The 13,701-nt window shown below is 39.6% G+C and overlaps 1 protein-coding gene across 2 annotated transcripts in view; it reads right to left on the bottom strand.

Annotated features, from left to right (window-relative positions):
* Positions 1-13,331, bottom strand: part of Mme (membrane metalloendopeptidase) — an 82,424-nt gene extending 69,093 nt beyond the window's left edge. The window contains exons 1-3 of one of the 2 annotated variants that reach the window (XM_028763461.1): positions 12,937-13,331; positions 8,250-8,419; positions 7,531-7,566 (exon numbers count right to left, since the gene is read on the bottom strand). In XM_028763461.1, the coding sequence (XP_028619294.1) occupies positions 7,531-7,566; positions 8,250-8,409 (196 nt within the window). In that variant the 5' untranslated portion in view covers positions 8,410-8,419; positions 12,937-13,331. Of the gene's footprint in view, positions 1-7,530; positions 7,567-8,249; positions 8,420-12,230; positions 12,458-12,936 lie in introns of those variants that run through there. The other variant, XM_028763460.1, reaches the window with a different exon arrangement.
* Positions 13,332-13,701: the final 370 nt, after the last annotated feature.

The following is a 13,701-nucleotide window of genomic DNA, read 5'->3' as shown; positions in this document are numbered from 1 at the left end:
TAGATGATAAATAAAATATACCTGAGCTTATACCCATGGTGCATCTTCCCAGAAGATGAGCAATACGAAAAGAGCTGTGATTTGTCTTTGCTTTTTAGTTGTAAAATGAGGCTTTTTTAATTTCAGTTTTGCAGATAAGGAAAATGAAATGCAACAAACCTAAAATGACTTAATTAAGATCACCCACCAATAACACAGGATGTGGCCAGAACTTATACACCAACTCTCTGATGCTAAAAGTTTCTTAGTGGAAAAAGAAGGCAGGAAGCTTTCAGATGACTGAGCTTTAATTATTCATGATACTTGCATCTCTTTTAAAATGAAATTGGCAAACTTTTCCTGCACATCTCTCTTGCTGGAATTGGTTCTTTTCATCTGATTATTAATTGGAATTATTCCTAAACCATGTATCAATGAATAATCAAAGTGGGTCTCCTAGTTTGATTTATGTTGCTTTGATAAAACACCAAGACTAAAACTAATTTGGGAAAGAAAGGGCTTATTTGGCGTACAAGTTACAGTCCATCATGGAGGGAAGCCAGGGCAGGAGCTCAAAGTAGAAACCTGGAGGCAAGCAGATGCCATGAGGGGTGCTGTTTTCTGCCTTGTTTCCTTGCCCTTGCTCAGTTATGTTTCTTAAATGGCCCAGGCTCAGCAGCCTGCAGTAGATCGAGCCCTCCCACAGTAATCAACAATCAAGAAAATACCCACACACATGTCCATAGGCCAGTCTGATGGAGCAAGTTCCTCAAATAAGATTACTTCTTCCTACAAGTATCTAGATTTCTATCAAATTTGCAAAAACAGTGACAACGGCATTTCAGAGAGGTGTAAAATAAATTTCTATTTGTTTGATTAGAAAGAAAAGTTAGGGCTAGGAAACATACTAAAGAATCTAGTTAATACAAGGAAGCCTGGAATTGCAGGTTAAAAACAAATCTAGCTGACTTCTGTCAGTCAAGCTGAAAAGGGGCCTTTTGCATCATATTTGTCTCTGGAGGACAAACCCTGGTGTCTTTTCCCTGGTGTCTGCTCTATGTGGGCCTACCAATCTACTGTGCATCAGATCAGATGGTCACATATCTCTGTAAGTCAAACCTCAGGAGATGACAACCATGCTTCCGGTACCCAATTCTGGAATAATTTGAACTCCTTGGTTGGGTTTCCAGAGACTTATCATTGTAATCCTAATGCAGCCAGTTAATGATGGACTAATTCTGAGATGTACACCTTTAAATGATTTCAGAAGACATTGTACAGCATAGTCACACAAACTAAGATGACTGTGATGTTACAGAGCAATGTGGTCCTGCAGGACATACACATGTTGTATAGGTGACTCATTATTGATTGTAGTACCAATGCTCTGCACACGGCTGACCAAGCAATAGGAGCTACTCAATGTATACTTTCTAGCAAATGTTTTGTAGTGAAAACTGAGTAGTTAATCTTGTGAATCAATTCTCATAATATGAGAATTACTTCTTATGTATGGATTTATTTCTCACACTTGGAGAAGGTATTTATTCTGCCTTTCTGGAGAATTCCTTTAGCAGGTATGATGAAAGGATGTTTTAAAAGAGAGAGAATACTAGGGTCTAAGAACAGAATAAAAATACTAACATACTCTCCCTTTCTCCTTTGCTAAATGATCTTAAAGAATGACAATTTTCAGGACTTAAGTTGGGAAATTTTCTTCTTTGATTCTTTTTAATGTTATATTTTCAACTTCTCTCATATAATATACTAATTTTATCACTCTGAGCTGCACATCAGACAGAAGGATTGGTAAAGAGCACCAGGCTACCCTTCTCTGTGCAGGACAAAGCAGGACTCTTCCTTCAACAGCACATGGTTGTTACCATGTCTCTCACTCCTTCTTAGTGTTTTTACAACCAAGACCCCCATAAAATCATTGACTACAATAAATGTAAGGTAAATTCAGCATATTTACAAACACATGGTTTTTACAGCTTTAAAGTTGACATTTGAAGTCTTAGAAACCCTACTAGATACTATTACCCCTCACACACTAAATGATTAATTTAACTTATCTACATTTTCATCCCTCAGCCCACCTAAAAAAGGTATGTTATGGTAGTGTTTTAACTTTTTCACAGATGATAAGAATGTGTGTGTCGAGGCTGGGGAAATTGGCTCCCTTTCTTTTAAAAGGATTTAAATGAGAGATGTTAATTTGTTCATTTTGACTGGAGACATTTTAAGGAAGTATAACTACTAATTGCCTTCAGTACTATATATATCAAGGAAATCCCTGGAAGTAAGTTTCTCCATGGTGCACTGAAACCTTCTCAAAGTCATGTTCAGTGCACTTAACTGTCTGTAGGATTTTTTTTTTTTTTTTACAAATGCACATAAACAGCCTCATCTGCTCTAGAAGCTTGATGCAGGACTTGCAAACCCTAAAAGTCAGCTTACAGTCCTTCCTGTATTTGTGTACTCCATTTCTCTACATGGAGTATTCATTGTGTTAGTGGGCAGATGACAGAGACTAAAGTCTTTAGGGAACAGAGATGCCCTGTTGCTGCCAGAAGGCGAGTTAGTGCTAAGGTACTTCATCTGGGGTATTACCACCATCTGGCACTTATAAAAATGGCACATATTGGAATATTCATTTTGCTTCAAGGTTGTAGGTCAAGGCATACAAGAATGAAAATTAAATCAGAATGTGAATTCATTATCTCACTGTGATAAATATTTCAAGTGGACAGAGCATCCCCTTTCCTAGTGTTGGTAATTAAATCCTCATCAAAGTCTGCTTGGTAAGCACAGAAGTAAAGTAAAGTAAAAGGAAGTCCTAGATTATAGTCTATCTTCTCTCTTGCTCCATCCAAGTCTTTATGCTCTCCAGGCCGTTTACTCAGGGTTCCTTGGCAATTGTGCAGTGTATAACTGTATGACAGAGCAGTTCACTCTTCTGAACTCCGTGGCTCTTGTGTCTTAACCTGGATTCTCTAGATTCTGTATAGTTTAGGGTCACTCTGCCAACAATTGCTTCTTTGGAGCCTCCTGTTTGGTACATGGATGTATCCTTCAGAGGTACATATACAGAAATTTAATCCCCTTAAACTGAGCTATGGTGTCTAGAAATGAAACTTTTATAAGAAGGAGATTGGGATTTCAACTGGTCAAGAGGATGAATCCTTCATGATGACTTTATAAGAAAAGGAAAGATGACAGAGTACACTTATGTGTGTTCCCTTTATTTCCTCAGATACGTAGTACTTTGGATGCATGAAGGCATCAACTGAGCCATAAGAACTGCTAGCCAGATAAAGTTCTGTACTTTACAAAGTAACCCAGACTCATTTCATTATAGTGATGCAAAATAGACTAACAGATACCTGCATTAGTCTGGAATTTTCTGTTATGATGGGGTCTAAAAGATATTTAAACATTTCTCCATCTAGATTTCATCTTTCTTCATCATCTTACATTTTTTAGCCCCACATACTTGCAAAAGAGGAAGTATTTATGCCTCCAAACTGTTACACAAGCATAGAGTTTTGAAAGTTTCAATCACTCTTGATCTCCTTTGAAACAACATATAGAAGTAGTTATGAGTATAGGCTCTAGAGCCATGTTGCCTGGGTTGACTTCCTAGCTCAAATAAGTTCACCTATAAGAAGAAGATATAATAGCACATACCTCAGACATATTATCTTACAGTTCTAGTATTCAGAAGCCTACAATGGATCGGAGAAACTAAATTTCCTCTGCATGCTCCAGGGACACCCATTCACTCTGCTTTCTAGACTCCAGTGGTAATACTGTGGGTATAATACTGAAGTCTCTGCTCCCTCTGCTCCTTTGGTGGCATAGATGTTCTTCTCTCTTTGTCTTATAAGGACCTTTACAACTACACTGGGCCATCTTTTCATTTCAAACTCGTTAGTTTAGCCACACCCACCCACTCCACCTTATTAAAGGCCCTGATAGCATGTAAAGTGATATATAAAGAATATATACAGAATCAGATAAGAGGGTGATTATTTTACTTGCAAATTGAAAAGACTTCAGGTTATTTAAAACAGCACTATCCTACCAAAGTTATTCAACTGCCTTTAAAGAACATTTGATAACATACGAAGACTTTTTCTTTTTGGCCGTTGCAGTGAGATGGCAGAACTTGCTACTCAGCAACTAGAGTGGCTAGAAACTGGGAGTGCTGTTGAACATTTTATAATGCCAGCATCCTCTATGAAGAATTGCCTATCCCAAAATGTCAGCAATGATGAGATCAAGAAGCTTTGATTTAAAACATAAGATTTGGGGAAATCTTTTTAGTTAGAAAGGTTACAGTGCAAAAGATGTCTGTTACTGAACTTAGAATTACATACAAAAATCTACAGAACCACATGCAAACTCTGTCTCTCTAAGTTTTTTATACTGTTAAGTGTCAAATAAATGATAAATGACATACTTTTATGCTAAAATTTCCAGCCTTGCCTTATCCTGTTATTTGTTGAGTAGTGTTTGTTTTATTGAGATCTGGCCAACCTCATGGAATCACATATAAGCAAGTAAAAGGATGCATTGTAAACATTACTTTATATGTATTACAAAATCACAGATGCTCAGATCTAAAATATATAAAACCCATAGACTTTATTAACCAGTTTTTTCCCTCAGTGTGGTTTTTCTTCTAATCCTTGAAATACACTTGCCAGGAAGTTCCTACACACTGGGAGAACATTAGAATCTTCTTTCAATTAAAGTAACCATTTGCCTACTTCTCAAATTCTCAAGAATTTCTGTGCTCAGGCTTGAACTTTCCAAGTCATTTAAAATGACTATAGAATTGATACTAGGACACTCTTCTTTTTCTGAACACATTTCCTGTCTTTCTTTTCGTTACCTACTCTGCTCTGCTCGCTCTCCTATATTCCTTTCTTCAGTCTAAGATTTTCTCTATTGATTTCTTTATTTGAAAAAGAACTTGTCTTTTCAGCGACAGATATGACTTATAGATGTGTGTGTGTGTGTGTGTGTGTTTGTGTGTGTGTGTATGTGTGTGTGTGTGTGCACGCACACGCACCTGTCTGTCTGTCTGTCTGTCTGTGCATGTATAAGAGCATGAGAGAGCAGAATGCAAACATGAGGTGAGGAGCATGTGATCTTCACCTTTTTCTCCTGGAAAAAAACCAGTAGCTCTGAGTCAGAAAGTGTCCTAACAGCTTGTAGCCCAGCAGAGCAAAGTGATAAGAAGCCCAGTTACACCACAGAGGCTGTTTCTGTTGCTCTCACATGTCTCTGCCAAGACAATGCTCTTGAAACACTTTATACTTGCCATGATTTCCAGGTTATACTTTTAAGAATAAAGGTTAAATAAATTTTGGCAGATTGGTACTTTCCAAACATTATTTAAAACCTATATCCTTAAATATCAAGCCACCAAATATCACTTCATGAGGTGTTTACTACTACAGGACTCTACCAGATCCCTGGGGAAACTCTCCTGTACAGGTTTATAAACATTTGCCTGTGTAGTCAAAGAATCCAACTTCTTCAAAAGTAAAACACAAGAATGATAGAAGAGAACAGAAAATGTATGAGTTAAGAGATTTAAGAGCCACACCAAGTGTCCTAAGGATAGAAGAACCAACCATTACAGGTCAGGATGTAATTCTAAGTTTCTCAAAATAGGAGCATATGCCAGGACAACTGACAGAAAGAAGGAGGAATGGGAGGACCCAGGGAAGGAGGAAATGAGAACTTCAGTGACCGCAGCTCATGTTAACTTTTCTGCACTGACCCCAGGCATCTCTCAACCAGTGTGTCAGTATAGTTATTTCCCTGGAGAATAGAGACATGTTTTTGTTTCTGATTAAAACCACTGGACAGGAAAGTGCGTGCTGTTAGGTTGAACAGCAAATGGCTATAATCCAGTCTACAGCCAGGTCTTTCTTAGGCTCCCTGTGTCAAACACCATGATGGAGGGTGGATGACTATCACAATAGAGACCCAGAGCAAAATATCTATTCAAACAGCAACGCAGATTGCCAAAGGGCACACACTCAGCACATTAGACCACAACCTAGAACCTCAAGGTAATTTCCTATCATTATATTGCCAAGTTTAAAGAATAACAAATGCCAGATAGAACAGAGCTAACTGCCAAAGGTTAAAGAGTGTATCCCAGAGTGTTGTACCCAGATACATCTTTCTTCTCCTTGCAGAAGGGTCAAGAGCTCTTCTTGTTTTCTCACAATACAATAATTGCTATGGCTTAAATAGCTGCATGAGTTTCTACTCTTTATCTTATTTCTTCTAGTCTAATTATCAATGTCATCTTAAATCTAGCCTCTGTTACTCTTTTTTTTTTTCTTTTGGGGACTCAAATACTCCAAAAGTTTCTACTGTTATCCATAAGCTAGGAGATTCCAAAGCCAAACTCTTACTTCTCAGGCCCCATTTCTGTAAACCCCCAGTCCATATTCACCTGGAAGTTATGCCTGGGTTATAACACACATATCATAATTCATCTCCTTGCTTCTGTACTTGTGTGATAGTTGACACGGTCCTCCTCAGTCCTTTGGATTCTATAACATGACATCCCTTTCAATTCAGTCATCTCCCTCATTTCATTTACCAACTCACTCTTGAGCCACCCAATTCACCCTCACTGTTGTCTTAGCCCCCCTCGGTTGTACCACAGACCAAGTTTTGTAGCTCATGCCTGCCTGAGTGTGGCATCTCTTCCTTGCTCTCCCCCTCATGTGATCTCTTCTTACTCAACTCACTCACAATCATCCTTCAGCTGTTGCTCAATCACTAAGCTGTTCAAGACAATATTTCTCCTTTATCATGCCTCTCTACTTTTATTGATTTTCAAGAATACGCTCTTGCATGCATACATGGTGTGTGCGTGTGTGTGTGTGTGTGTGGTGTGTGTGTGTTATGGATTAAATCCAAAGCTGGATGAATGCCAAATATTCTAGTCAGTACTCTACCACCACATTTCACTCCCACCCCCCATGATTTATTCTTTTTTTCTTCCCTCTTGTTTATACTTTTCTCTTTTATAGTTTTTAAATCTCAAATCCTACCTCACTCCCAGGCCTTCTCACATCTTTACCTCTCTCTCTCTCTCTCTCTCTCTCTCTCTCTCTCTCTCTCTCTCCCTCTCCGTCTCCCTCTCCCTCTCCCTCTCTTCCTCTCTCTCTGTCTCTCTATCTCTCTCTATCTTTCTCCCTGTCTCATGAACTGCATGTCATTCTTAATTCACAGCCGTCTGATTACTTACAGTTAATCATAGGCACACCCTTCCAGCGCTCTAACTCCATAGCAGGGGACACAAAACAGTTATAATTTGTTATCATTGTAGAGTAGTGACACATCTCAGACTACTTCAGTTGATTAATTTACTATTAAATACATTTTGGTTTTTTGTTGACATGTTTACTAAGCATGCATATGAGAAGGGTAAAAGTATACCTCTCCATTAACATTTTCTTTTTAAATGATATATATGAACTGCAATCAGTAAATGAAAAAACATTTTCCTACCTGATTTTATGCAGTCTGATGATTTGCAAATACCATCTAAAAAAAAAGAGAATAGATCTATAAGTATTGACAATGACATTTTCCAGGTTATTTTTACCTTTTGTTATTAAAATTTTTGCCAACTAAGTAAGTGTAATACTAAACATTATATACTATTTTTACTACTTAAAAACTAAAGAAAGAATAAATGGGAAATGCTAAATTTAAGGATGGTTACAAAGAAAAAGCACACTGTTGTACCATATTCACCAACTAAACTCTGGAAATAGTAAATTAAAGGAGCTGAATGCTTCATTCATCATTCTGCAATCATGTTTTCCCATTAAAGAGCCAATCTTTACTATTTCTTATTGCAAAAAAACTTCCAAGACTCAAATTTCAAGTCCTTAGACTCCCATGAAACCTTTTAGAATTTCAGTGACACACAGAAATTGATTAACGGCTATTACTGAAGCTAGACATAAAATTGTGTATATTTTGATTAAACAAAATTACACAAGCCTCATAAACATGAACATACTGAATGTGCTTTGCAATTAATAACTTTTAGCTCAAACATATGGATAGTGTACTTTAAGTTTATCATTTTAACATATGGATGTGGATCTACTAAGTAAATCTGTGCGACATCTAAGTATATCGAGGTAAACGGTGAAAGGATGCAAACAGGATTGGTTCCCTCTTGCACTAGTTTCCGTGTGGGCATGGCAGACACTCACCATCATAGGTTGCATAGAGAGCGATCATTGTCACAGCTATGATAGTCAGGAGCAAGACAAGCACAGATAGGCTGATCTCCAGTGGAGTCCATCGCTGCTTCTTCTTTGGCTTTGGAGCATTGATATCAGTTATATCCATCTGACTTTCTGATCTTCCCATCACCTAAAATCTGTAAAATATACATATAAATATAAAACCATCATAAATAGATAATAAAAGCATATGCATGCATTTCAGAAAAAACATATATGTATGTATGTATGTATGCATGTATGTATGTATGTACGTATGTATGTAGTTAATATGGCTAAATAAGAGTTCAATTTATTTTAAATTAGAAAAAAATCACAGTTTGCTTAAAGTCAAAACATTAAAGATGGAAGCAAAATATATGAAGAATATACATACACATGACTCTGATTGGTCCCAGGTCCAATCAACAGTTATATTCTTTTGTTTTTAAATTACACACACACACACACACACACAGGTGCATGAGATTTTAAGGAAGAATATACATACGTTTCTATCACTGAAGATCCCAGAAAGAGTTGTTGTATTTACTCACTTTACTTCTAATATTTATGAACAAATAATTGTTGAATCATCATTAAGAAAGTTTTAAACTCACTCCTATGAACTTTAGACTGTTAAAGGTTAACTTCATATCTTGCTCCAATGGCTTCTTTTATAAGTTAAAAAAAATCAGTGACTAATACCTTAAAGTTTTAACTAAGCAGAAATACAAAGTGCAAATACAGATAAAAACCAAAAGGAATTAATGCTTGAAAATAGTTTATTTTACCTTAAAAACAACTTGTATTTTTAAAGTTCTAAATTATTTCCCCTACAGATAAGGGTATCTCTGAATGGGTTAGAGAGCATTCTGAAGGTAGTTATTAAATGGACAAAAAGTGGCTTATATTTCAGAATGAAATACAATAGCTACATCAGTATTTATTGTGCGATTGAAAGAGAAAAAAAAACGGATTAAGAAAGTTCTCTTTTGTAGGTCAGGGTATCACTTGCAGAATATATAGTTAACTTATAATTAATTAAAAATATTAATACTTCTGACTCTAAGTGGGGTTTTTGGAATTATTTCTAGATGTTAGGTACATTTTTTAATATTTTATACATTTGCTCTCCTATTCTCTACAGAGTGGATGTTAATACCCCAATTCCACACTCTGGAAAGACAGAAAACAGAAGACTCAATTAGTTTGCTCAAGCTGACACAGCTAAGCAATGGTACATAAGAAACATTTGGCCAGAATCTGAATGTAACAGTGTCATGTAAAGTAAAAGCTACTTTAGCCATCCATATAGACATTTATGGTAAAAAACTAAAGGTATGCAAGCCCATGTATTAAATCCCATGGTTTCTTTAGAGGCCAGATGGTTCTTTAAAAGTTGCTGAGCAGCGCTTACAGCAGCTTCACTCTTTCTGCATGACTTCAGGAAAGAACTCCTTCAACAACAGGTTAGCTGGTTTGGGCTCAATACAAATTAACCATAGAATTTGGTTGTTAGATGAAGCAATTGCTCAGAAATGTCCTCATCAGTAAAGAATTTCCTCGAACAGTTACAAGTCCTCAGGGATGCATTTGTAGAAACTGAGGCACTATGCAAAGTAGGAAATGACTGTAGATTTTCAGTATTGTTGAGACTCAGCAGAGAAGTAGAGCTTTGTTTTCTCTAGTGACTTATCAATAATAAAACACACATGGTCAGTAAAAATCTGGATACAAAGTCTTAAGCAGTTTGTCCTCCTGATTATATGATATTCTAAGCAAGGACTATCAAATAAAAATATTTTACTGGACAATGAAAACCGTGTCTGTTCAATAAAAGTGGAATATAATGTACCTGAATGTTGAAATGCCTTATTTAATGGTTATGTAACTCATGTTAGCTTAGCCTCACGGCTCCTGGGGCAATGATATAGCATTGCATTGATCGTACTGCTATTTTAATAGTAGTGGTGGCTGAGAAAAGAGAAGACAGGGACAAATTTAATACTTTCCCCCTTAACAGAGAAGTAAGCATAAAAGAACAGATTTCCTGGACCCCTAGAATGTGAGTATTAACACATCTACTTGAGGATTTCCCCACTGCCCTTAAAGGTTTAAATAAAGAGCTGCCTTTTTATCTGTTAGTTTTTTCTTTTCTCTGTTGTCATTTATTTTTTTTTTATTTATTTTTATTTTTTATTTTTTGTCCTTTCTAGAAGCCTCAATCAGAGCTAGTGAGTCTGTAAAGTCAAGCTTGGAGCAGGGGCAGCCGATCGGTTTAAGTCAAAGTGCTCTCTGGCGCCACCAAGCTTCTTGGTGAGGGAAAACTGGTAGGCGGGCATTTCTCTGTTCTGGGTTACTGCTTCCTGACTCTTTATCCTTGAGCAGGGTGACAAGGTAGCTGGATTCTTAACAGTTAGGTACATAAGGCTGTAGGAGAAGCTACAAGGAAACAAATAGTGTAATGTAAATAAACTATTTAGTCCTTTTACCTGCATCAAAGGAAATCATCTTTGAGTAAAAATTTCGTTCTTACTCAACCTTTTTATGTAAAGATTGTGCAATTTTTCAGAAGTCCTTTTTTTCTCTTAGTACTACTTTTTGACATTGGTTAAAAGCAGAAATGTTGCAGTACTAACCTCCTTATTAACTTTTGTCCTTCATTTCCACTTAATTCTAGACAATTCATTATCCTGTAATAAGAAAATCCAAACCAGAATACCCCAAGAAGGAACAGATCACAAATCTTCAGTTACCTAAAGAGCTAATCTAACCACAGCCAAACACCTTTAAAAGATCAGTGATGCAGAGACAGGCAGATCAGAACACAAAACGTGGGACAAAGTCAATGCTTGTAGTAGGATAAGCAGACACATACCTAAGTTCTTAAAATGTTTCACCTGAACTGGAAATTTGTTAAAGCTCTTAAACTAAGAAGCAAATGCCAACACAGACAATAAGAGAACAGAGAATCAGACTCAACAGAAACTCCACAAACGTCAACTTGGCAACATCAGCAAAAGAACACAATGCTATTTTGTTTGGGTATAAGATGCATTTCAAAGCATCAGCATCAACAAACGTCAAATTATGAAACCTGGAAAATAACTGATTGGTTAAAGAGAAAGGTGAAGCAAAGCAATTTTCAAAGCAATTTTCATAGTCAGGACACATTATGATACTGTGACAATACATGTCTGTAAGTCCCCATGGTGGTGCTTTGGAGTTAGTTTGCAGTAATAGAAATTGAGGCAGAGTAGGAAGAAGCCAGTTTCATGTTTAGATTGTGTCTAAGGAAGCTGAAGAAGGAAATAGTATTCAGAAGACAGCTTGCCTCCCCCCCCCCCCCCCACCCCCCCCCGCCCCCACCACATTAACTAGTAGGTGTTTCCCCGGCCTGAAGTGAGTTCTGACATGAAAAGTCCCATCCACATTACTCTCGTGTACAGTGTGGCTATACAACCCAAGACAAACAACATCAAGTCTCAAGCACAACAAACATTTTTGAGAGCTTGAACAGAAGAAGAAAAAATCCAAGGGCGTGCAGCTACACTCCCTCAGGGCCAATCTGCGGATAGCAGCTTCCAAAAGCTGGCGCTGCAAGTCAGTTACTAGTTTTCAGTTTAATAAAATCCATGTGAGCCGCTTATGGGCAAGGAATAGACTTGACCGAGAGACTCAGAGGAATACCCGTTTATAGTTACTCTCATTTTTAGAGTATAAATAGATTGGGATCGGTTAAGTAGGAAAGGGTCTTTAAAAACTTCCATCTACTACAAAACACCCCCACCCCGCGCCAGCCAACCCTTTGGCAAATTTAAGCATGAATTATATAATAGGAAGCCAAGGTTCGAAGCACGATGAAGAGGTGGGATTGTGAAAAGACATTTAGGTTAAGAAAATCAAAAACTAGAAAAGTGAGTTAATTGAGGAGAGAATCCGATAGAAACTAAAATGAAAACAAACCTTGCTTTTTAAAATAAAAACAGTGTCTGTACAGCGGAATGGCCAATTCCCAGCCCCCAAATGAACCCCGGTGCAATTTGGTAGCGCTGCTCTCGGTCACCAAACAGAACTCCTGGGCGTTCCTGCAGGAAGCTATGAAAATGAACCTGGAGGTGACCTGACATCACTCGCAGGGTCCTCCTCCAGGTCGCCCTCTCGGCCCCTTCCCCTCCCCACATTCTCAGGTCCCAGTGGCGGCTCCCGCCCAGGACACGCCTCCTCCGCCCGCGGCGACCAGGCACCGGGCAACCGCTGCGCGCGGGACCTCGGCCTCTGCCCTTGCTCCGCGCGTCCCGGACCCCGCCCGCTCCGTCCTCCTGTTGCCCGTCCCACCGGCTCCCGGCGCCCCGGGGACACTGGTGCCCGGCTCCCCGTGCCCGGTCGCTTGCTCTCCGGTGACTCACCGTTGGGATCGGGGAGAAGTTGGAGGCGACTGAGCAGACACATCCCGACCAATGAGCGCACCGGCCAGGGCGGCCGCAGGCAGAGTAGCCCCCAGCCCGGTCGAGCACCCACCGCTCTGTGCGGTCCCCAGGGTGCGCCCGTGCGCCGAGCGCGCCGAGGGGGACGAGGCCAGAGTCCCGGGAGGTTCCAGGCCCCACTCGGGTTCGGAGCGGGTTGGCTCCCGGGAAGCCCGCATCCCTTGGACCCTCACCCCGAGACTCACCCCTCGCCTTAGCCGCTCTGCAGCTTACGCCTGCACTCGGTCCAGCTTGGCCACTTGCACATCTCCGCGCCCCGCGCGCCTCGCGCTCACCCCCCGCCTCGCCGCACAGGACCAGCCGCGAGAGCAGTTCCCTGGGTGACCTGAAGGTTTCCGCCAGGTCTCCCAAATCCTGTCACACCGTGCAAAGGGGCGGAGGGGGCTCCCTCTCCCAGTTAGTCCCCCACCTTGCCCTTCCCAAAAGGGCTTTGCCAGACATTCTTGGAATTGTTTAGCTTTGTGGCTTTCACGACAACAATACACTGTCTCTCTGGGATTCTGTAGTGCTGATTACAGGCGCTACGACCGAGACCATAATGCTTTCCTCTCACATACTCTTGCTCTTTCTGTTTTCCCTCGTCCTCCATTCTCCTTTCTTTCTTTTCAATGTCTTCTTTTCTTTTCTCCCTCCTTCCCTCCTCTCTTCTCTCCTCGCCTCCGCCCTCAACCCCCCTCGTCTGTGTCTCTGTGTTTCTCTTAAACTTAAGGCTTTGAATTTGTCAAAGAAAGAAAGATTGACTTTGTGCAGAGGCAAAGGTTTTATGGAAACTGCGCTTAGCAGCTATTATAACCAGAAAGGCTAAACTTTTCTGCCCCACCTTCACCCCTGACCCAGAATTTCAATGTCAAGTTGGACAGAGTTGGAATACTGATCCTTCACCTCTTTGGAATCACAAGTTTTAAATACCTCACGTGCTCCATAGGTGTGATCCTACCCAAACAGGAGTG

This window comes from Grammomys surdaster, unplaced genomic scaffold (assembly GCF_004785775.1).
Source record: "Grammomys surdaster isolate TR1022 unplaced genomic scaffold, NIH_TR_1.0 139, whole genome shotgun sequence".
Taxonomy (NCBI): domain Eukaryota; kingdom Metazoa; phylum Chordata; class Mammalia; order Rodentia; family Muridae; genus Grammomys; species Grammomys surdaster.
This window is presented reverse-complemented; position numbering and strand designations above follow the sequence as displayed.